The 22,497-nt window shown below is 47.7% G+C and overlaps 1 protein-coding gene across 1 annotated transcript in view; it reads right to left on the bottom strand.

Annotated features, from left to right (window-relative positions):
- Window positions 1-21,121, bottom strand: part of LOC149863405 (cytochrome P450 4B1-like) — a 29,148-nt gene extending 8,027 nt beyond the window's left edge. The window contains exons 1-10 of the mRNA XM_090048654.1: window positions 20,841-21,121; window positions 12,408-12,552; window positions 10,825-10,869; window positions 8,819-8,946; window positions 6,196-6,320; window positions 3,527-3,678; window positions 2,631-2,737; window positions 1,955-2,145; window positions 1,497-1,630; window positions 939-1,003 (exon numbers count right to left, since the gene is read on the bottom strand). Of these exons, the coding sequence (XP_089904780.1) occupies window positions 939-1,003; window positions 1,497-1,630; window positions 1,955-2,145; window positions 2,631-2,737; window positions 3,527-3,678; window positions 6,196-6,320; window positions 8,819-8,946; window positions 10,825-10,869; window positions 12,408-12,552; window positions 20,841-21,050 (1,302 nt within the window). The 5' untranslated portion in view covers window positions 21,051-21,121. The remainder of the gene's footprint in view (window positions 1-938; window positions 1,004-1,496; window positions 1,631-1,954; window positions 2,146-2,630; window positions 2,738-3,526; window positions 3,679-6,195; window positions 6,321-8,818; window positions 8,947-10,824; window positions 10,870-12,407; window positions 12,553-20,840) is intronic.
- Window positions 21,122-22,497: the final 1,376 nt, after the last annotated feature.

Here is a 22,497-nt window from a genome sequence, read left to right as displayed (position 1 = left end):
GATTTTACAGCTAAGCCACTGATCTCAGACATCAGCACAGTGTCATGATTGGGAGAGTTTTCCAGAAAGATTTGCTTGCCTGAGATTTCAAACTGGTTTATGGCACAAAATAAAGCAGTTAAAGAAGCTTGGCTCTATTAGTATCTGGTGGTGTTTTCTTTGTTAAACTCAAGTGCGTCATCCCTTAATGGACATGCCCCTATAGCATGTCCTAATAATAATGTCTTGCACATCACTGAAACATTTTATCTGAGGATGTGAGGCAAACAAGCCCTTGAATGTCTTACGAGATTAAGTAAGGTAATAGTATCTCATGAGGTCCTATTATATTTGGATGAGCTAAAAATACACCAAGACGGCCTCCATTTTTCGAGTCGGGCATCTCCTGTTTTTAGATGGCATAGAGCTCTAGTATTATTTATATTGTTATTAGGAGGGTCTCACAGAAAAGAAACTACAGATAACTAGTATCGCTATTTAACTGGAGAACAGGCTTTTTCCTACAGTACCTAATCATCACAGAGAAGGTACATAGAGCTCTGAAATCCCTTTGTTGCTTTCAATGCCGTGTCCTTCATCACTAGCCAAGAGATTATCTCAAAGCTCATTGAAATCAGTCAAAAGATACCTACTGATTTCAATCAAGCCTTGGATGACCTGACTTGTCCATGGGAGACAGCCAGAGGTTGACACAGCCACGATTAAAATGTCCTAGGCCTGAGGTGTTCTTGTGTCAAGGAGCACGGATCCCACATCGGTGCACCCTTCCAAGCCACGGAAGGCCAACACAGAAAAGTCACGGGACAATGGACGTCTATAAATAAAGGCTTCTATTCAGCTACTGAAGGTGCTTTCTTAGCTCTGGAAATATTCAGGAAGGGTTTGGGAACTCACTGCTTGCAAATCAGAGATGAGCGTAAGGTTAAAAGAAACCGTACCAGTGGATCTTTCCATATGCTGGGATTTCTGTGAATGAGATAGATGCTTATTGCTACCAAAAAGCCTGCAAAGCAAACAAAGAGGAGACAAGTTCACCCATGCAGGAATTGATGATCTTCTGTACTCTGCCTTATATAGGGAGTCTGTCTAGAAACACAGGCCTTAAAGTCTATGAATGAAAAGTCTATGGATGAATCGTCTACTGAAGTCAACAGAAGTTCTGCCACTGACTTCAGCGAGAAACAGCGTTACACCGAGTTGCTCCCGGTCTCTTGCCCTTTTACAACCTGCCCTCTACCCCTGGACACACAACAGAGCTGCTGCTTACCTCCAGGTTTTTAGTTCAGCCTGTTTAGTACTACCGGTCCTCTATGGCACCCAACAACCAGGCTGTGGGACCTGCAGCCTTCTAGTTCAAATTTGCAGACAAATTTTGGAAACAAATTTGTCCCCCCATAGTTCAGATGCAGGTCTCGCTGCAGTCAATGGGAGTTGGGCCAGTGCAGCTGGGAGCGGGACCCCACCATTAAGGATCAGAGGAAACAGGGTGTTCAGACCTTCGGGTAAAGTCCGTCCGTCGTAAAACGTGATGGGTTTGCTGAGCTGCCGGGCTACCCCGGGGACCGGAGGGTAAAGACGCAGGCTCTCCTTAATGCACATGGTGCAGTAAGTCAACTTACTGAGGTCGTCCCTAGAAGGAATCAAAAGCAGGACCAGGCACCTTAAGTATTCAATATCCCTTCCCTCACTACTTTTCCCTAGACCTGCCCAGGCTGAACTTGAAGGCCACAGGTTGCATTGCCCGGAAAGGCAAATTATCCAGCTAGATAATGACAGCCTGGATTTCAGAAGAGCGTGGCCTGCCCTACGTTGAGTGAAGTCGGTGAGAGCTGTGTCTTCTCAGCCCCTTCGAAAATTAGGCCCTGGCTTTTTGAGTATCACTTATGGATATATTAGGCATGCAGTAATGGTGTCGATGGGGAGGAATCGAATAAAAAAAAATATGAGATCTCACCACTCAACCGTATCCCGGTCTCCCAGAACTGCCTGGACCTCTTCCCTACACCTCTGCTGGTGCTCAGGGTGCAGGGCCAGGCAGTAAAAGAGCCAGGAGATCCCGCTGGCTGTGGTATCATGACCCTCAAACATGAACGTGTCCACCTCGGCTCGTATGTCCTCATCAGATAATCCAACTCCGTTTTCATCCTAACAAGCCAGGAATACTGTCAGTGGCAGAAATTCACCCAGGAATGGATGCTACATGCAGTCACGCTGCTGGGCAAAGCTGTGATAAATGGGGCAATCACTGAGCCTTGGACTAGCCAATTCAAGTAAGAATCCCAAGTTGCTCTGCTCGTTATAGCCCCCAAGGCCGGCGCGTTAGAAAGGGGCAGGACATCCTTTCCATCCTGTACGTGCCGGGGAGAAGGGAACGATTGCCAGACTGCTCCCCGCAGCATATCTATTGAGGTTTCCTTCAATCCAGTCTTGGATGGGAAAGCCCCACTCCTCTTCCCCGTGTCCTTTTATGTCATGCTCAGCCAAAAGGCCTCATTTCAGACAGAATTGTCCCATTATTCAACCCTTGGGCCGCCTGCCTTCAGGATTCCCCAGATTTCGTTCGTGCCTCACCAGGGAACAAGCCCTCCACCTGGCTGTGTTCGGTGCACACAAATCCCCGCGATACTCACTTTGGCCTGGAGAAGGATGTCCAGAAAGTCCAAATGATGCCTCGTCTGGATTTTTTCAACTTCTTGCTCATTCTTGAGTGACTCCCTCCGCTCCTGGATCACCTTTTCTGTATTAGGTGGCAAGTAAAATACAGCTTTCAGCCACAGCTGGTGAAGCATAGCAGTTCCTAAATGCTTTCCAAATTGTGAGGCTCTTCTGACACATGTATGATAGTGTTCACACTGTCCCAGATCCTAGAGGGACTCCCTCTGTCCTTCACCCTCTATTGTCTCAGTAAAAGTTTGGCAGAAAAGCATCATGTCAGGAGTAGGGACTTCCTTCCACCATGGCCCAACTTACTACATCTGCTATAAAGGCCCTGCTCATTGTTTTTTTATGCACTCCAGAAACCATCGGGCATAATTCCATTTTGGGGAAAGGTCACTGGCTCCAGGCCAGAGGTGTCATAGGCCATCATAGCGAGCTGGTATTTGAAGAAGGCTATTCATTAACTGATGTGAACTCTGATGTGAGTCTCAGTCCAGTTCCTGAGTGCTCATGTCCCAGGAAACGCTATCACCTTTGGAAAGCACCTGGGCCTGCATCTGAAGTGCAGCCTCAAGGCCAAGGAGTGTTTGGGCCATGCTGTTGGAGCTACTCCCTCAAGCCTCAGTGGAGTCCTTCCTGAACCAGGCTGGAGACTTCCCCACACTAGCTAAACTCATATGTGGGCTGCTAAACTCATATGAACCTTTGATGTTGGTCAGGTGGGACAGCTGGTGGTCGGGCAATGCTTGTTCCCTCCATAGAGCATGATCCTCCAGCATCCGCATGCAGTGCACCAAACATTCCCAACAATACAAGCTAGGGTGCAGAGCAATACCTGTGTGGAGGTGTGCAAGCTGCAAAGAAATACCTGTGTGGAGGTGTGCAATCTGGCAGGCCTTCCTGAACTGGTAGCCTTGAGGACTGAGCCAATAGATGAAATCGCTGTGATATGGGATGATTCGGAGTCTGTGATGCACCAAATAGGTGAGTTCGTAGACAGCTTGGGTGTAGGAATTGTCCCTGGGAGAAAACAGAATGGAGTTGCCTTCATGAAATGATATACTGTAAGCCATGATGCTCCTGGTACCTGTCTGGTGAATGCGACTGTCAACATCACTGACACTTAGTACCTGTCTATGAAGCAGTGCACTGGTCTCAGAGGCTAAAAAAATATCACCAAATGAAGCAGATCAGCTGTGTCTCCATGTACCATGGGGAAAAAGCAGACACACCTCACCCCTTTGTCCTACCCGGTGATGCTGTGGGACACGTGGCCACATGTGGTCCCAGCTCTTGAGGGACCTGGTCCTGCAAACCCCAGGTGTTCCCAGGCAGGATCGGGGCCCCTCCAGCCCTGAGACTGCCTGCCCAGACTTCCCTGCTTACCCAGATGAAACTCTGGGTACCCATTTGGGTAAACGAGGAAAGTTGGGGTTTCCCTACCTCCCCAAATGCACCCCCAGAGATCCTGGGGTGGGTCTGGGTAAGCATAACAGGGAGTCACACCACTATTACCAAGGGCAGGACATGGGACAGGATGACAGGGCTAGGTCCCTTTAAGACAAGGACTTTTAGAGCAGAAGAGATGAAGGGCAAGCTGCTGACCTGCCCCTTCTGAGGGCTGCATGCTGCTAATAAGGACCTCCCGCAATGGTCAGGCTGGGGTTGGGATCTCAGCCCAGCTGGGCTGACTTTCCATCCCCAGCCCAATACTAGGGCTGGGGAGGGGAACTGAGCCATCGGGCTCAGTTCCTTTCCCCAGCCCAATCGCAGCACTTGGGAGGGGAACTGAGCCCGGGCTCAGTCCCCTTCCCTTGCACTGTGATCAGCTTCCTGCAGCCTGGTGGTGGGAGACAGGGCGAGCCAGGGCTGCGCTCCAGCTGCAGCTGGGAGCACAGCCCTGGTTCTCCCTTGTCTCCCACCACCTCGCTGCTGGCTGCTTTGAAACTCGAAACGTTTTGAAACTTTTGAAAAGTTTCAACTAGCCTCGTTTTGTTTCAAGGCTGTTTTGAAGACCTTTGTTTCAATTTAATTTCACTGTTTCAAGCTCAAAATGAGTCAAAACAGTGTCAAATCAAAACAACCAGTGAAATTTCACACAGCCCTAGTTGATGTTACTGATGTAACATAGCAAATGTTGCATAGCAGGGAGCTGACAAAAGCTTTTGCTGCAATTAGTCTGCTGTGGGTTGGGAGTGCTGGTTTCAAGGCCTGGTAGACTCATTTGCCTGCAGAGCTGAAGGTTTGGAGTTCAAGACCCAGTAAGGACACAGGTACAACTGTTAGCTGGGCCAGGAGGAGCCTTGCAGGTTGTAGGGCAGAGGCTAGAAGGGGTTTGGACCCAACTAGCAGCAGTGATAGGGATAAAGAGGAGGCAATGACAGCTGACTTTGAGGTCTGCCCCCCTTTTGGCTAAGGCAGACCCCCAAATGGGGAGTGGAGAGCCAGTTGGTGACAGACCACAGGGTCACTCACCAGTGGTTTCCCCACTTAGCCAGGCCTGCCCCTGGGATGTACGGGGGCCAGTATGGGTAAGTGGAGAAAGCTGGGGTCTGGGTAAGTGGGTCCTGGCATGGAAACAAAGGTGTTGGAGCTTCCCCAGATCCTGGGTCTGCGGGCCAGGACCTGTGTGGGTTTTCCCCACTTTTGGAGATGTACCCCTGGAGCTGGTCTCCACAAACAAGGAACACACAAGTTCTCCATTTCTAAAGGTTGCCCTGAGACTACCCATAGTGCCTCTTTACGCAGAGAGAGAGGGGCAGATATCTCAGAGCCCCTGCCCAGGGTGGCTCGAGACTGCAAACAGCCGTGGCCGCCCGCACTCTATCACCACAAAACTAATGATGTCTCCAGCAGCAAAGCAGCAGAATTTATTACCACTTCTTGTCGAGCCACTGATTTGGCTCCGTGTGGCACGACAAAGGGTGGGTCCATCTATTTGCTCACCGTGCTGCCGTAAAAATTGGTACAACTACATAAACGTGACATCAAGCAATGTCTGTTTCTACCCAGATGTAACATCTCTGAGGTGTGTTCAGTTATAGGATAGTAAGTAATATAGTTATAGTAAAATAATATGACATGGGGCAGGGAATGAGGATCTGAAAGCAAAAGACGGTGACCAAGAACAGAAGGGATGGGTAAAAATATAAAGATTCCCAATGTTCAGCTAGATCCCTTTGGAGGATGAGTGGATTGTTATTGTTTAAAGTATAATAGCTGCAGGAATCCTTATTCAAGACCAGTGCAAGGCATTATACATATCCAGAGTATATATGTGTCCCTGCCTAAGGGAACTCACAGCCTGAATGGACAGAGAAACTAAAGGAGGGGAAAGTGTTGCATTATCTGCCTTTTACAAATTAAACTGAAGCTCAGTGAGATGAAACATCTTATTCCAAAATATACGGGGAGTCTGCGGCAGAGCTGGGAACTGAAGCCAGATCTTAGTCCAGGGCTTTGACCACAAAAATCACCCTTCCTCTCTGTCTTGGCAGGGAGGAAAACAGATACGGCACCCGACTGCAAAGTACACACCTGTCCATCTGACAGTTGCTCTGGTAACTGAAGGCACATTTCATGATGCTGTCAAGAGTCATCAAACTGATGTCTTCAAAGAGCTCCAATGACTTGTCCTCTGTGATCACTTGTTCCCATTTATCCTAATGCCAGATAGAGACAGAGGTGAGAGAGTGCATGTGGCAGGCTGGCTTCCAGCAGCCTGCAAACTCCTGGCTGTAGGAGGCTGCAGGTTGGCAGGGACTACAGCCCAGCTCGGACAACAGCAGGTTGGCAGCCCAGCTGTAGGCAGTAAGCACTGATTGCAGGCTGCCTAGGAGAAGTGGACCAGCTACAAAGGATAATTAGCTGGCCCACAGGAAGCTAAAAGCTCCTGGGGAGTGGAGACAAGCAGACAGAGAGGGAGAGAGTTGCTAGGCCAGTGGCTGGGTCCCCGATATAGTGCTGCTATTCCCAACCCCTGGTCTCTTCCCAGACCCTGAATCAAAGACCACGTGAGGAGGAGGACTGTAGCATGGAGCGAGCCGCAGGAAGCCAGAGGCACCTTCTCAAGGGCTAGAGAAGACTCAGCACTATGAGTGATCCCTAAATGGACTCTGTTACATTAGGATATTGAGTGTTGAATTGTGCTGGGGATGTTCCTGAGAGGCAAATGTGCCTGGGAAAATAAAGGACCATGTGAAGGCAAAGACTGTTTGAGCTAAGCAAAAATCCCTGAACCTGGTCTGGTGCATATTTCTGCAGATTCTGCATTGACCTTGCATTTTAAATATACATCGGTGACATCTTTAACTATTTGCTTATTCTAGGCAACAAAAAAAATGGGGGAATTCATTAGCTGCATTAAACATGAGAGATGCCAGTATGGAATAAAAGGAAGGCAGGAGTCCAACTTGGGGCATCTGTATATGTGACGAGGGTTTAGTCCTTCGGGTTTCATTCTATGTCCCCTAAATTGAGACCTAGGGTTTTATTTTTCTGACGCCGTATATACGTCATTGTCCAGGTGGCTACAGGTGCCTACTGAAGGCAGAAGTGGCAAGGGGCCTGATCTTTTTTTTTCTGATGGATGAATGGCCCGTGGCCATGGGAGAGGCTGGAAGGGCAGCTCTGTTGTGTGTCCAGGGGTAGAGTGCAGGTTATTCAGCCCCAGGAAGGCACAGATTTTTGCCCTCCAGACTGAAAAGCTGCCATCAGTTCTCTCTCTTGCTGCAATATCCCACAGCACGGCAGTAAGCAATTGTTAAATAAGAGTGAAAAGTTGGTGAGCATTTGGGGTTTTAAACCTATGAGGAGTGGAGTAATAGCTTTATAAGTGCTGGTGTGTCTAACTTTTCTTTTTGTAAATACAGCAGCTCCAGAGGCTACTTTTGTTCCCAAACACCATAAGATTCCTTCTACTACTCCAATCAAAGTCCACATTAAGGAAATAAAGCTTTCCAGTCGAAGTATGTTACATGGCCCCTGTAGCCCCAACTCGCAGATGATGTAGATCTGTGACAGCTCCCATCTAGAAGACAGCTCCTCAACTCCAGATGTACACTTGCTTTCAGTGGTGAAGGTCCTTCATCCGATCCCTAGTATGTCATCCAGTGCCTCATCATTATCACAGTAACAAAGCTTTTTTTTTCCCCCCTGGTATCTACTCTAAATCTACTTTGCTGCAACCTGTAGTCATTGCTTCTTGTCGTACCCTCTGCAGTGAGGGAGAACAATTATTCTCCCTCTTCTTTACAGAAGACTTTGAGATGTGAAGACTATCACGCTCCCATAGAGCAAGAATTGAACCTTCACTGCTTTTTCTGCAGGCGAAACATGCCTTGTTCTCTGAAACCTTCCTCATACAGCTTCCAAGCCATTTATCATTTCATCACCTATCTCTGGACTGTCATTGATGTCTTTGCATCCTTCTTAAAATGTGGAGACCAGAACTACGTACAAAACTGCAGGTGAGGCATAAACAGCACCAGGCTAAGTGGTATTATCACCTCCTGTCTTGCACCTAATGCTCCAATTGATGCAGCCCGAAATTACTTCTGGTTTTTTGTTTTTTGGTTTTTGTTACAACTGTATCCTATTCATGTTGAATCATGAGCCACCAAAACCCTAGGAGCCCCAGTAATGCTGCCACCCAGCCAGTTATCTCCCATTCTGTATTTAGGCTTCTGGTTATTCTTCCCTGGGGGAAGCACCTTACAGTGGTCTGTGTTGACCTCCATCCTGGAGTCCCTATCCCAGCTTTCCAACCTGTCAAGACCCCTCTGAACTCTATTCCCATTCTCCAAAGTGTTTACAGTGCATCTCAGCTTTGTTTCATTTGCAAATTTGCTCGGGAAGCTCTGTATGCCAGCATCCAAATCATTAATGAATATGTTAAATAGCATCGACCCAGGACAAACCCCTGTAGAACCCCACTTGAAACTGGCTACCATTCTGCTCTTGATCCATTTATAATTACCCTTTGATTGCATTTATTGAGCCAGTTATCTGTCCACTTTGTAGCAATTTTATCAAGCCCACATTTCTCCAGTTGCCTTCTAACATGAGCCCGGCAAGAATATTATGGACCAATACTTTGTCTTGAACTCATCAGAAACAAAGATAGGATATTAGTATACAGGATACCCAGGATAATTCCTACCAGCATCACTTTAGTAGAGTCTGCAACCAACAGCACATAAGGTTTCAACAGATCGTAATGAAACCCTGGAGTTAGAAGTTTACGATGCTGGTACCACTTTGGACCATGTAAGACCAGTAATCCTTTCCCTGGGGAAACACAAGCAATTAAATTCAGATCTTCAAGATGACAGTCAGAGGGTTTTTGAGTGGTATAGGTAAAGCTTTGATCTACCATAACCAGATTGTTCTCCTTATCAAATTTCACCATGATTAGAGAGGTATACGCTCCAGGTGATGGCTTTACTGTGGATATATGGCTTGCATGTAAAAGAAATGAGAACTTTTCTGAACCTTCACTCCTAACCTCAAGTAAAGTCCTCTGGCTAATAAGGCTGAGATTACATATTCAAATTTGCAAGTGCTAATAGTAAGCAATGTTGGTTGGTAAGAAGGTTATTATCATGAGCTAAGGATCAATGCCACATGAAGGATTAATACCCCCTACCATTCACTGCTCAGACTTGCCATTAGAGGGCTGGTGAATAGGGCCATGTCTGAGCCCCGATGCCTGGGCTGTCCCTGCTCAGGGGAGGAGGTCAGAGGGGCAGAAGCATGTCAGGAGTTGGAAAGACATAGGCATCATGTAAAGGTTAGTTATTTAGAAGCATTTTTATTGGACTGAAGTTATTGGACTGAAGTTATGAGAGAGAAAAAAAATAAAAGATTCTAGACCAGTGGTTTTAACCCTTTTTTTCATTTTTGGATCTCTAAAAAATGTTGCATGGAGGTGCAGACCCCTTTGAATTGTAAGCACAGATATTCATATACTTTTGATTGATTACAGTCATCCTTTGCAGACCCCTTAGGCATAGTCTCCAGACCATAAGGCAGGTTGAAAACCACTGTTCTAGACTCTTACTGCAATAAGTCCTGGGGGGTGGGAGAGGGCTAAGTTCTGGGGGGCTCTACCTGAACCCAAACCCGAACCCAAGCTAGCCCCATTTGGCTTGGGGGAAGCCAGAATAGGCTGCAAGGCGGGTTCAGCAGGAGGGGGGTCAGCACATGTCTGGTGGTGGGGCTGCAAGTGGGGGATGTGGAGCCTGCCTGCAGCTCCCTCCTGCATGCCATGCAGGCTGTCTGGGGTGAGGGGGGTTGCTAAGGAGCCCCCCCCCCCCCCCCCAGTCCTCCATGGTTCACTCTTGGGGATCCTCAGCTGCCGCAGAGTTCAGGAAGGTAGAAAGTGTGTCTTTGGAGCAGGGAAAGGTAGGGAACAGAGCATCCTGGGATGCTGGAGGACTCCAAATTGGTTGTTTTATGTCAGCAGACTGCTCAGAAGTTTGCTTGCAACTAGCTAGCTAATGCCAATCGATGACTGATAATCCTCCATTGAAGCGGTGTAACTTTAAGATACCCAAAGGGCATCAGTTAATGAGCCTGAACAAGCAGTCTTTCAAGTTTTAAGCACTTTCAAGATTGTTTTAAGCACCCTTAATGAGAGCTAATTGTAACCTGTAATTTCACTCCAAGAGTTAAACTAGCTTTTAGCAGCTGCTCAGGTTCAGGCTTCTCTGAATGTATCCGTTCCTTGAAGTGGATGTGCAGAAATAATGGAGCTCCTGATTAGACCTAGCTTCCAACTTGGTAAGACGCTTGTTCTTGTAAAATTCATAGCCAGATTTCTAGACTTAATTCAAACAAGCAGCTAAATTGTTGGCTTTTGCTGTGCAGTGAAGCATAAAGCCTCTCCAATTGCCAGCCCTTCCTGGATTAAAAGTATGTAATAGAATTGCTTACCCATATGAGCTAGCAGCATATCCCCTTCTGCAGACGCGTAATGAACCTCATCTACTCTATGTTTTCTTGATACACTCAGCTAATATGGTGATTTCAGAAAGCTTATGGCCCCCTCTGTACATCATGGAATAGGCATTGCCATATTGGCTATTTATGTGTTATCTATTTTTCTTGACAAACCTCAGAAACATTTCTGATGGAGAATATGAACAAGATGGCAAATATACATACCGATCCATGGAATTAAGTGCTTATAACTCATATTATCCTTGGGATCTGTAAAAGTCAGTTGAGAAAGAGAGAAGGAAGCAGTACTTTATTAATGCTGTTCTACTGGTTTGCACTTCCAAGAATAATTATATGATGCAATCTTTGGCGCGAAGTGGAATCAGTAGCATTTCTACTTTGTGAATCAAGACTACATGGCAGTTCAGCACCATTGGGAAGTTCCCACATGAAAGATGCCAGGCCGGAATAACAGGAAACTGTTAGTCTATATCTACATAGGAACAGTGTAAGCTATTCAGTCCTAAAATGCATCAGCTGTCTCCACATTCTCCCTAGGCGTGTTAGATAGACTTTATTTTCTCACAAACAATACACACCTTTTCCCCCCAAAATCAGCCTCACCTTGTTTTTGAATGGCAGAATGAAGAAATGAGCTTCTTCCAGAGTTATGCCTGCACAGAGCTGGGACAGAACTTAACCTTCAGCTGACTTGCTTTCCCTTTTCTGCTTAACTAAAGCTGAATTCCTGACTGCTGGTGAAAACTGGTCTCCATGGGTGGGTCTATGAGCACTGTTACATGTGCTCTGGGGGTGGGGAGCAGCACTTTAGACTGTGGCTCTTGGAGCTACTCTAATTAATTGAAGTGCCACCACATTTCCTGTATCAGCATCCCTGCACTTAAAAATGGTGGTGGGGTGCCCGAACGAAAGCCTGTTTGATACACTCTAGCAGACTCAGTTAACTGTCTGCTCCGACGTGCTGGCACTCCAGTGCAAAAGAAGCTTGCTACGAAGAATTTTTCCAACTATTTGAGTTGGTCTAATAAAAGATACCGGATTTACCCAAAGAACCTTATCTGCCTAAGAAAAGTTAACTTGATTAATGAACCATCAAGACCTTTATAAAGGAGATGATCAGGTCCTGTCCCTGTGCTCTTAGGCAGGAAAGACTGCTGAGGGGAGGGGGGTTGGACCTGATGATCTCATGAGGCCCCTTCCAGCCCCTAACTTCTATGAATATTGGGGTGCATGTATTTAGCAAGGAAGGGGACTTCCCTGTCCAGATGTGCAAGCACTTTGGTTCCATTCCTGCTCTACAGTGCAGCGGCTGTGGTATTACTGTTGTTCAGGCACTGGAAGGAGTTAACTGACATAATGGCTCATTGTTCTTCACTCTACAGGTGTTCACGATCCTTTCCTTTATAAAGGTCTTGATGTGTATAATTTATTTGGGGCATGTTGTATGTGAGAAAATACAGTATTACTCTATGGCTATTGTAAGTGAGGGCAAATGATTTCAGTGGGCTTTATCACTGTAAGTTTCCTGAAGCACCTCAAAGTTTTGCTTTGCAACCAAGGTACTGGGGGGAAAAAATGAAAAACTGGTATCCAGCTTTTGAAGCCAGCAAGCTGTTTCATGGTCTTAAACCATCCAGCAGAACTTCAAAGCTGGTAGCAGTCTATGGCTGTGGGCAACCTTGTGGCTAACCAACTGTTGCTGTGAATAGATAACTGCCTGGAAACTTATGCTTAGTGTTTTTACTTTGCAATCATGTCATACAGAAGTCAGCTATGCCATCCCTTACCTGGTCTTGTCAATAAAATCTTAGCATATTCAGGATGGCTGACGCACAAGTATGCTACGAAGCTTCCAAACCACAGAGGGAAAGCATCAGGGTACTTTAGGCTCCAGGCCTCCACTGTGTCCAATGTCTGCTCTTCTTTTTTAAACTGCAAAAGTGGAGGGGAAGGGAGAGAAGAACATTATAATAGCTGGTTAACAACTGCCCCAACAAGCTCAAGGTAACCTTTCTATGGTCAACTGAAGGGCAACATTTTTAGGACACGACCGTTACAAAGAGTGCATGGTTCCTCAGAATTTACTTGTTCTCCCAGCAGATGTTGGTTGTCGTTCATCACAGTCGAAGATGATTATCTTCCATGATTGCTTTGTCTATGGATCAAAAGATGGCTGACAAGGCTGATCCAGGCTCAGCAGGTTCTACTGCAAGTCAGGCACATGTTTCTGTGTGGGCTGGGTGGGTCTGGGTGGGTTGGTTGTTATTAAACGCTGAGTAAAATAATGATTTGTCACCAAGCGGGTCTAACAGGAAAATGACTTTACATATGATTGCATAACCGAATGCCTGGTGTATATTACAAATCCCTCTTTTGTGCCTAATCTACACAAAATGTAGCCATTTGTAGCCCTTAGTTTGGACACCTGTCTTTTAAGAAAACCCTGTTTCAGTCCTGAATATTTATCAAGAGGATTTGCAGATGACACAAAACTGGGAAGGACTATGAACACGCTGGAGGATAGGAGTAGAATTTGGAAGGATCTCTGTGAGAGGGGAGGCAAAAGCCCCCCTAACCCACCCCAGAACCCCTCCCGATGCTCCCCGGTAGTCACCGCAGGAGCAAAGAAAAACAGCAGCTAGAGAGAGACTCAGCAGTTCTGGAGCTGCCTGAGCCTGTGAAACGGTGGGCGCCGGTGGCACGGCCTTAGCAAAGCGTGGGCTGCTCAAAAGGCAGTTGGGAACACAACTGAGCTGGCACTGGGGAGAGCAGAAAGGAAGGCTGACAGGGAGGCGCTGGCTGCAGAGCCGGGGACCACAAGTCCTGGACGCAGGGGAAGGAGGCTGAGCATCTGCCAGAGGACACTGGCAGGTGAGGCAGGGAGCTCAAGCCCCAGAAGCAGGTGGACACCGGGGAGCTCCACTGGAGAGAAGCAGTCCCCCAGGGTGCCCAGGAGAAGGGCCACAACCCCACCAGAGCACCCAGCGAGGGGCCACTGACACCCTCAGGCAGCACGGCCAGGAGGGAGGCATGGGAGACCACGGAGCCCAGTGTGGGAGACCCAAACAGCCTAGCCACAGGTTAGGCAGGCTCGAAGAGGAAGGGACATGGACCTAAAGGGCCTGACCGAGAGGGCCAGCACAGCCGACCCTTCCAAACCTCTACTAGGCAGAAAGGGATGGTGGAGACTTCGGTAAGGCCAAAGGTCCCTGGGAGACAAGATCCCAGGAGCCCGTCAGCAGGCGCTGACCTCTTACGTTCAGTTTTCTTTTAAGTTACAGTTAACCTCAGATCAGGGCATGCTTAGTTGCCCAGGTCACAGTCCAAAGATGAAGGACAGCCTTGGGAGGAGTGACGCCAAGACTATCCAACCCATGGAGGCGGGCAGCGAGCATGAGACAAGATCATCCCAGCATAACACCTGCAGAGAGCAGAGTCCGCCCCGGCCGTGGATGTGGTGAGGGTAGGGTAAAGAGGATGTTGGAGCCCCATGACGAAACCCAAGGTTGAGATCTCCTTGGGCCACCTACAGGGAACTGCCTCCCAAGAAAAAAGAAACAATGAATATCAAAGACGTGGCAGGAGAGGAGGAGCAGCACCTGAACCATCTTGGTGGTGTCGAATTTGAATATCACCCTGACATAGCTGGGGAGCGAGGCACCAAGCAAGAAAGGGCCAAAGCCCTATAACACCTACCAGTGACAATCCTGATAATGTGGAAACCTGGACTAGAGACAACCAAATGAAGTTCTATGCGGACAAACATAAGGTGCCAGAGAAGAATAATCAAAAGTACAATTACCGTATAGGAGATAACAGGCTGGGTGAGAAAAAGATGGGGGTTTTGGTGGATCACAGACTCAGTGGGCACATCTACAGGTGCAATTGCTGCTGGATGGGTTTACTCTAGAGTAATTTACCTGGGCAGGCATCTACACATGCATGGATTTAGGAGCAGATTTGCTCCCAATGAAAGCAGCTGGGAGAGGGCTGCTCCCATCCTGCTCTGGCTCCCTGTGGGTGCGCTCCCTGTGGGTGCTAAACCAGGGGCTGGGAGGGAGCATGGGGCCAAATGACAGCTGTCTCCTGGTGGGAGCTGAGAGATTGTTCCCTGCCCCTGGGAGCTGCCTGCTGCTGGGATGGACCCTGGTGGCAGATCCCCAGTAGGGACAATGTCCCCTGCCCCGGCAGCAGGAAGCTCCCAGCCCCAGCTTCCCAATCGGGGGCAGGGAGCTTGAAAAGAGCTGGGGGGGAGGGCAGCTGGCAGTGATCCCCCTGCTGGGTGAGGTCTCTATTTGAACCTATTTGGGATTAATAAAGGTGGAAACACACCTCGCCTGATGTCTCATTTGTGTCACCATAAAAAATTTTATGGTGGCACAAACTGTGAGCAAACAGCAGTCGCTATACTTCATCACGCCATATCAACGGTAGTATGACAAAAGGTAGTAACAGACTAGTCCACTTTATTGTGGCAGATATCTATTAGCTCTGTGGCAGGACAGTAGGAACAGCCTGAGCTGCTTCTACTCTCCAGATACCTCAAACAGGTGGTCTAGGGGCTTGAAGGTCGCTTAAGCCCCCAGAGCACCTGCCTGTGATCAGGGGGAGTGGGAGAGATCACATCACCTCTTCTTCCACACCATCAAGGGTAGGACGATGGGCAACATGCACGTCACCCAACAAAGTGGATCCATCAATCCACTTCATTTGGCAACATCTATTTCTAGCCTAAGTTTGACCTCTGGAAGTTTAACTTTCTGGGATCACACAGTAAGCAATAGTTTTACTTTTTTACATTGTCACAGGGAAACTACAGAAAATGGACCCTGAGGGGCCAAGGGGGAGTCCCAGGATCCAAAAAACAACAGGGAAGGTGAGGGAAGCAAGAAAGAAACGGAGATTCCCTTACCTGCAGCTGACGCCGCGGCGAGACCGGAAGAGGCAGCGGGACCCATGTGGCTGATTAGCCACATCTTTTTGAAACTGCAGCCAGCTGCGGTTAATCATGAGCGGAGCCGGCACGTGACAATAAAAAGCAAGCCAAGAGAAGGAGAAGGGGGAGAGAGCCAGAGTGGAGCTGCCAGAGGAGGTGCCTTTGGAGCCCCGTTCGGAGATGAGGGGGATCCAGACGACTCTCCACGAGGCAAGAGGTTACCCCGAGGCTGCCGGAGGGAGGATGCCAGTGGTGAGGCAGTAGATGCCCTGATTCGCAGCGACGGAACCAAGGGAGAAAATCCAAGGACTCCGAATGAAGAAGCCGACAGCGGGGGCGGCCCCGAAAAGAAGGTGACTGAAGGCGACCCTGCAATCCAGGTGGGATCAGCATGGGTTTGGGAAGGCTCCCGGAGTCTACCCCGACGGGGAGCAGAGAGCTTAAGCAGCAAGAGGGGCCGCAGGAAGCAAGCTCCTATCAGGCTGAGCTGCTCGGCGAGGGACCGAGTGGGGTTGAGTTGGAGGGACCAGTAGTAGTCCCGTGCGGCACTCAGGAGGCATCAACCGGACAGAGGTGTGCCTTAGACAAGGTTAATAGGGAGAGGAATTCTCCGGGCCAGGGAGCCCAATTTTGTTTGAAGCCAGGGATTTTTACTGGTAGTGTTTTCTTAATTTTTCGTTGTTCTGTTTCCCACTTTTGGAGGGGTAGGGAGGAAGGCCATAGAGGGTCTCCTAATCAGCCTGATTCGGGGTCAGGATAGAGCTTCATATCTGTGGCAGAGGGCCCATCACATCAAGAGGTGAGGGTTGGGCCCGGAAACGTCAACTTGGCGAGGCTAGGTATTAGGGTGAGGTGTAGGGGAGGTTGGAGCCTCACAGAAGAGCATCGTCCCAAGATTCCTGACTCCAGAGAGGCCCTAGTAGTCAACCCCACCACTGAAAGGACGATCAAAGTTGTGGCAGGCAAGATTGGGTGTGAGGCTACCCCAGGGCAACGCATCCGGGCTATACCACCTCAGGGACAGAGCGACGGGCGAGCTTACACACCCAAAGCCAGGCAGCACGGGACCGGATGTTCGAAGCCTGCCGGGTGCATACATGATTCTGAAACACTTCTCAACCCCCAGAGCATGAGGGACCACTGTGCATAGGCAAACGAGCAGGTTTGCTTTGACAGGGTCTTTGTGGTTAGATAAAGGGAGAGAGAGAGCTTACACCCCTATATAATTCTGAGAGGTGCTTATCCTGCAACTAATAATAGATTCCTCCTAAGCATCAAATATCCTATTTCGTCTCGTACAAAGAAGTTTCTTCAGACAAGGTGTTTCCAGTGCAGGTGACTATTCATCTCTTTCTAACAAACAGCAGGGGAGTGTACAAGGTGTATCTCATGACTTTATCTTGTGTCCTTCAGAGGGGAATAGAGCAAAAGCTTCTTAATTAAGTGAGAGAAAAGGAGCTTTTCAGTACTAATCATCTAGTCAAAGCATATTTGACACCCAAAGATCTCAGTGCAATATCTGTCATATATCCATAATAAACAAAGCCAGCCCAGCAAAAAATAGGGGAACTATTTGGTATACTCACTTCCTACTCCTGATCCATAGAAAATTCAACGGTCTGCCACTGAAAGGGCAGCTGAGGGAGACACTGGACAGACTAAGCAATGGAAAGGTCCCTGATAGCAAAATGTCAGTGCCCTGAAAGTACTGAAACAGCTGAATTAGAGGCATATTGAGAAAAGCTACAGATTGGAAAATGTTCAGCTTCCTGCATAGTACACTCTCCTGCAGTTCAAAGTAGGTCATGCTTTTTGCAGCTTTCCAGCCAAAAGGGAAGCTAAACAGTTGGTAAACTGGTCGACACGCTAATCTGTGTCATCGCGACCACACCTGATACATGCAGATTGGTGCTGGATTGCTCAACCTGTCTTAAAAGTGCTCCCAACATAACTAGCTTGCCACTGAGCGAATACTTCTGGGTCAGTAGTAATAAATGAGGCAGGAAACAAAGGATTGCTTTCCCCCAAGTAAAGCTCATTCACTAAACGAGCTCAACTTGGTCTTGCTCTGTTGGCAGGAGGGGAGCCAGACAATGGAATAGTCTATCACAAAGGATCGCTGGAAATAAGGGGTCTAGTGTTGTGTCAAACAAAAGGATTCATTCAGGGCTATGGGTTCCAGTTGTGTTTCACAGAAGTAAGTTAAACACGGAAGTCAGTTTACTGCCAGTCTCTCCTCTCTGTATTTTGTTCCATGATTGTTTGAGGGGAAACCCTCTTGGGGACAGAGACCAGACCCCAGGATTCACGTCTCCCAGTGAGTGTCCCACCCATTAGGCTGCAATATCCTGCCTCCTCATACAATTCTCTCCCTCTCCCCCTCCTAATAGAGTATTTTGAATTCTTTGCTGCCCACAGGAACAACTTCCTTAGGAAGTGTGGAAAGTGGTCCCACACGGAGAGTGCTCCTGTGCAGAGTCCCAGACAGCAAGGGCATTTCTGGGAGATGTGCTGGAGGAGGCACTTGGTACCCAGGGCTCCTGCTTCCTGAGCAAACCCTGTAGCAGCTAAGCATTAATTAAAATGAGTGCGATATCACCAGCTCCTTCTGTGTGGGTGTGCTTTAAAGGGAGAGAGAGCCTTGTTCACGCATAAGGTGCCTCCCCTCTGCCCTGACTAAGACAGACTGAGAGGGTCGGGATTTTATGCAGACCCTTCTCCTCAGTTTCATCTTGACCAGCTGAAGGTGGGTCCCTGCTTGGGGGCCAGGCTGGCTGTTTTGGATCCAACATTGAGGCAATGAACTCTCCCCGTGGAAAGCAAAGGGAGCCTAAGCCCCTCACTTAGGAATCTAGATTTCACACCAGGGGCCAAGCAGTAACTTTTGGGGCACATCTACATGAGACATGTTAATGTGCATTAGCCTAACTTAATGCACATTAAGGGCGCATGCCTACCTGTGCCTTTAATGCACATTAAAAATGGTGAAATTAAGCTAATTGTGCCTAAATTTGATACCTGCTGAGATGCAATTAATTAAAGCATATCAATGCACATGTAGATGCGGCCCAGCACTAACTTTAGTGCTGGGTCTGCCCAGCCACTAGAGGCACATGGCAGGGCTGCAGGGACTTGGCACTAACTTTAGTGCCAACTCTCTGCATGTGTAGACACCTGCCAAAAATCGCTTAATGCACATTAGCTTAATGCACATTAAATTTAGCTGTGCTTAAATGCACGTGTAGATGTGCCCTTAGACACCTAAAACCTTCACTAGATGTAACTGGAAGACAATCATTCACATCCTGTGAGACACCTTGTCTAAAAACCATGGATAAGCTGTGTGATTCTTATGTCCCAATTCCTGTTGAGTTTCCATATAGTTTGTTGCTCTATAGTATTCTATATAGCCTTTATAACCTAAAGTACTGTATAGAGCCTAAACTCAAACTTTAATTGAGTCTATACACTTTCTAGAAAAATCTCAGGTGACCATACTTCAGATTTTATCTCAGGTTGTAACATCCTCCCTGATAAACCCAATTGGCCTGGAGAGATTTAATAAATTGCACCAATTGCTCTTTTAAACTAGTGCATTTCATCACAGGAACGTAAGCAGATAAGTGACTTAAGTACAACTTGACTCCTGAGAGAATGACTTGAAGTGTAACAGATGTACTAAAGATTGATAACCGTCACGCTCAAAATGAATAGTTTGGGGAGAATTAAGCAAGTGTTGATTGATTCAGAACACCAAGCGTCCTAATCCGAGAAATATTTTTCTACGGAAAAAGCTGGGTGGGAAAGAACCTCGCCATAAAATAGTGAGCAGATGTTCTCCGGATTCGACTGGGAGAGGGTACCTTAGCTGAATTTCCATGCCAGCACTGAGCATAATATTTGTCAAATTGGCAAACCAAGCTTGGATTTCAGCTCTCAAATGATTCGCCTGTATTTGGAATTGATTTGGCTGACTTGACTGTAAAAAAAAAATTCAGCTCTTAAATCTAACTGGCAACTCAGTAAAATTCATAAAACTGGTCCCCGTCCTCACTTGTCAGCTCTCTAAAGCAGTGTTTCTCAACCAGCTCCTTGTAATATATCCTTTTAAGGAGGCCACAGGGTGCTACATGCTGTTAGCACTGTTAGGTGTGCACACAAGATAAACCCAGAAATTTATAGAAATCCTTAGCTGTGGTCTCTCTGAGTTGTTTGTAATCAGAAAGACTACTCTATTATTTTTCTGTAGTCAAAACAGGAGTGAAAACTAAGAGCTGGCACTTTCTAAGGGCTGTTTTGAGTCTATCCAGAAGTGCCCTGAATCAAACAAGGTTGAGGACAGCTGCTGTAGAGAAAACCACATCCCTCGCCTCCGCGGGCGGATGTCAGAAGATTCTTCACTGACTCTTCCTGGAGACGATGCATCACCCTAGCAGCCAAATACTAATTGTTATAATTGTTCTGCATTCACATGCAATACTGAATTCACAGTTCCTGGCAGAGCATCTCTTGTTTTAATCATGCAGCATCTTGTGTGTGGTTCTTGTTTCTGTATCTTTGATTTTTTTTCCCACCCCTCTTTTGCCTTTTTTTTTGTTACATGGATAGAAATATGCTGCAATCCCCTTGGAGGACTGCAGCCTTGGCTGGCAAGCACGGGAGCATGTATAGTCACAGGGCTATATCAAATATTTCATTTGGCAAGGGTATAAACTCCACTCCCACAGCAGAGATAACAGCATACCTTTGAACTCTGGCACCATTAATGAGCAGAAACCAGGAACACTTTCAAACACGGTGTCTTTGCACAGCTGGAAAATGCTGCAGGGGCTTTGTTCTTTGCTTTTTGCTTATTCAAAGCCAAAGAAATGTGGGACCAGAGCCTCAGTGGGTATAATCCAGCACTGATTTCAGTAGACCTATGCTGCCTTACCCCAGCTGGCTCATAACCCTGTATAACAAGCATACCCCGCCTTGACCCCCAACTGAAAATTACCTCTTTGTTGTGAGTCTTGCTCTTTACACAGCATCCCTGGCTAACGAAGGTCAAGGAAGCATTGTGTATGGCTTAATACAAATGAGATGCATGGTCACACGAAAAAATTAAGATTGTCCTATGCTCCGGAAAGAGAATTTTCTCACGGATAACGGCATCAGAGACCTCCTTCCCCCAAGATCAAAGCAACATCATCAGTGACACAAACACACGCATTGCAACTCCCTCCTGCTCCCCATTTCATTCATTTTTAAAGATCGCCTTCCCCAAGGGATGCTGTTTTCTTACCAGGTGGGTATGGCCGTACAGCCAGTGGGTGGGATGGCCTGGGAAACTGGCAAAGACTCTGAGCAACTCCTGCCTCCGGTGATACAGCTGGCTGGCTTTTAGCAACACGCAGGTCAGGCAGAACACAGCGGCCAGGTGAAAAACCCGGTAAATGTCCACATGCAGCCAGGACAAGGCGGTCTTCAACACGCTTTCCAGCACAGAGATCATGTTCGCCCAGCTTGCACACGCTGCCAAGCCTCCTGCCTCTTGCTTTGTGCGGCAGCTTCAGGCAAGGCTGCACAAAGAGGCAGTCTCTGAAGCTGACTGACTGCTAAATCAGGAGGGGCCTTAAAGCAACACAGGCTTTAAGGAGCATCACAGGCTACAAGCAACATCACTTCCCAGAAAGAAAACTCCAGGCTGCTGCAGGACCTGGGAGCAAATGAGGTGCAACGAGTGTCCCCGACTGTGGAAGATGAGGCTCATTAGGGGGTTCTGTAAGAAAAATGAGGAGATAGAGATATATTCAGTTGTTGGTTATGAGCAGGGGTCCTGCCTTTCTCAAATTAAAAAAAAAAATCCAAAATGTTCTGATTTAAATCCCTCCCCCCCATTTACATTTTTCCGTGATTAAAATGAAAGGCCACTATATATTTTTCCATGATTAAAACGAAACACCACTATATATAAAAATGTGGATTTTCGGTTTTGGTTGTGTTTTGTAAATCAGAAAAAAATTGGGGGTTTTTTATCAGAGAAAACCAGGAGCCCCTGTTAATGCCATCCTCCCCGTGCAATGGTGGAGGCAGGGGTACTCTGAAAAAAAAAAAAGGGTGAGCAGGTAGTTAAGTTAAAGGGAGCCAAATTTGGGTGCCATGGATTTTCTTAAGGCACTTTCTAATTTTTTGAAGGCTTGATTTTGCAGTATTAATGCTTTTGGGAGTAGCTGGTACTCTTGGGCATCAGGGTCGTCTCGAGGAGCCTGGAGGCTCTTTTCCCCCTCCGCTGAATGGATCCTTTGCTTTGGGGCTTTGTTTTGTTGGTCACAGTTGGCAGCGGGAGGTTGATGGGGGCTCCAAACACTTTCAAGGAGGAGGATGTCCAGCGGTTACAAGGCTTTCCACCTCTGGACCCTCGAGTTTGTACTGCTCCAAGTCCCCTCTCCACACCCCATCAGGTCCCGAGTCCTGGTCTGGCCCCACCTGGGCTCCACATCTAAGCCCCAAGCCTAGTCCACCCTCAGGCCCGTGTTCCAGTCTCCGCTGCCTTTCCCAGGTTCATAGATGTCGGGTTGGACTGGACCTATGAGATCATCGAGTCCGACCCCTGCCCTGGCCAGGAAAGAGCGCTGGGGTCAGATGACCCCAGCCAGGTTTCTATCCAATTTCCTTTTAAATGCCTCCAACGAGACAACACCACCTCCCTTGAAAGCCTATTCCATATTTTGGCAAAGGAATTTTCTCCTGGTGTCCAGTCTGAATTTGCTCTCTACCAGTTTGTGGCCATTATTTCTAGTGACCCTGACAGGTGCCCTGGTAAACATTGTATGCCCTGTTTCTTGCCCCTGATGAGTTTGTAGGTGGCCATGAGATCACCTCTCGGCCTCCTCTTGCGGGGACTGAAGAGGTTCAGGTCTCCCAATTGGTCCACATAGGGTTTTTTCTGTACGCCTTTA

The sequence above is a fragment of the Crocodylus siamensis genome, chromosome 5, assembly GCF_052110815.1.
Source record: "Crocodylus siamensis isolate JL-2025a chromosome 5, ASM5211081v1, whole genome shotgun sequence".
Taxonomy (NCBI): domain Eukaryota; kingdom Metazoa; phylum Chordata; order Crocodylia; family Crocodylidae; genus Crocodylus; species Crocodylus siamensis.
The sequence above is the reverse complement of the archived record's forward strand: the minus strand, read 5'-3'. Positions and strand labels throughout refer to the sequence as shown.